The sequence below is a fragment of the Plasmodium reichenowi genome, chromosome 12 (genome assembly GCF_001601855.1).
Source record: "Plasmodium reichenowi strain SY57 chromosome 12, whole genome shotgun sequence".
Lineage (NCBI taxonomy): Eukaryota > Apicomplexa > Aconoidasida > Haemosporida > Plasmodiidae > Plasmodium > Plasmodium reichenowi.
This window is the reverse complement of record NC_033657.1, coordinates 141,201-142,560: the sequence shown is the minus strand read 5'-3', so window position 1 is coordinate 142,560 and position 1,360 is coordinate 141,201. Positions and strand designations below refer to the sequence as shown.

Sequence of the window (1,360 nt, the reverse complement as noted above, 5' to 3'; positions counted from 1 at the left end):
TTTTTGTTCATCCCCTAATTGTTTTGAACACTTTAAAATGATGATTTAAGTTCTTAATACAATGTAATTTTTCTTGACTAATAAGAGCTCCGTTATTTTTATTCTCCTTATCAAAAATAACACATTTTATTCTTGAATGTAATAAAGCCATAGCACACATATAACATGGTTCATGACTTAGGAAAGCAAAAAAATTCGTACAAAGATATTGATCATTAGGTATATGATCAATTAGAATATTATGATTACTTTTATTATTTTCATGCTTATGATCATTTAAACTATTAGAGTTATTAATTTGATGTTTGTGAATTATTTTCATTTTTTTTTTTTGTAAATTATTTTTTTCTGTTTGTTTGTTTAACCATATATGTCTTAGCTTATATGATACTTGTTCTATAGCTAGCATAGGAGCATGATGAAGAGGATGATTTTTTATATTATCTCCTGAGGAGGCAATAATTTCATCATTATATGTTATAACACATCCACTATTACAAGTACCAAATTGTTTTCCTATATCAATAGATATATATAATAATTTTATATATTTATTAATTTCTTCCTTTGTTAAAATTAAAATATCTTTATCAGGTTTTCTAAAATATAAAGGCCAATAAGTGGACCATTCAAGATATTGTTTCCTAGTAATAGGTGCATATTTAGAAACCATAATTTTAGTTATTATAATATCATTAAATTCATCATTATTATTTTCTTGTTTCATTTTTTCTATTAATTTCTGTGATAATTCAAATGGTATATGATTACACTCACCTATCAAAATTTGAACCGAATCCGTACATTTTCGACATCTCTTCAAATGATTATATTTATCATATAATTGATTATTAATATAATCTTTCATAATATTTAAAGCGTCTTTAGCAACTTCCTTTTTAACTTCAAAACAATACATGGGAACAAGTTCAACATCTCTTGTATATGAAAAAGGTAATATTTCTTCTAAGTTTATAACTTGCCTATCCATATTCTGATAATAATTAAATATAGGGCTAATTATTTTTTATTCATATATTTTATATATATCATACATGTTTTTTTTTTTTTTTTTCTTATGAATATAACTTTATTATAAATTATATATAATATATAATAATTTCTATAATTTTATTTTATTTTTTTTTGCTTCTGGATAACATAAATCAATCATACATTTGAACTTGTTAAACACAGGATAGGCAATATATATATATATATATATATATTATAAACAACCATCTTACAAGTTTTTCAAAAAATATCTTAACCAGAAGAAAACTATTTATGACACTTAAAATCGGCAAAAGGTATAATCGACCTTGAGCTCGTAACATATAGTTCCATATTTAAAAAAAAA

General features: G+C 22.5%; 1 protein-coding gene across 1 annotated transcript; it reads right to left on the bottom strand.

Moving 5' to 3' along the window:
- Positions 1–7: 7 nt before the first annotated feature.
- On the bottom strand, positions 8–991 carry PRSY57_1204000 (cytidine deaminase, putative; the record flags this gene model as incomplete). The annotated part of the gene is made up of 1 exon (XM_012908470.2): positions 8–991. One exon carries the CDS (start codon positions 989–991, stop codon positions 8–10), a length of 984 nt encoding a protein of 327 aa, XP_012763924.2.
- Positions 992–1,360: the final 369 nt, after the last annotated feature.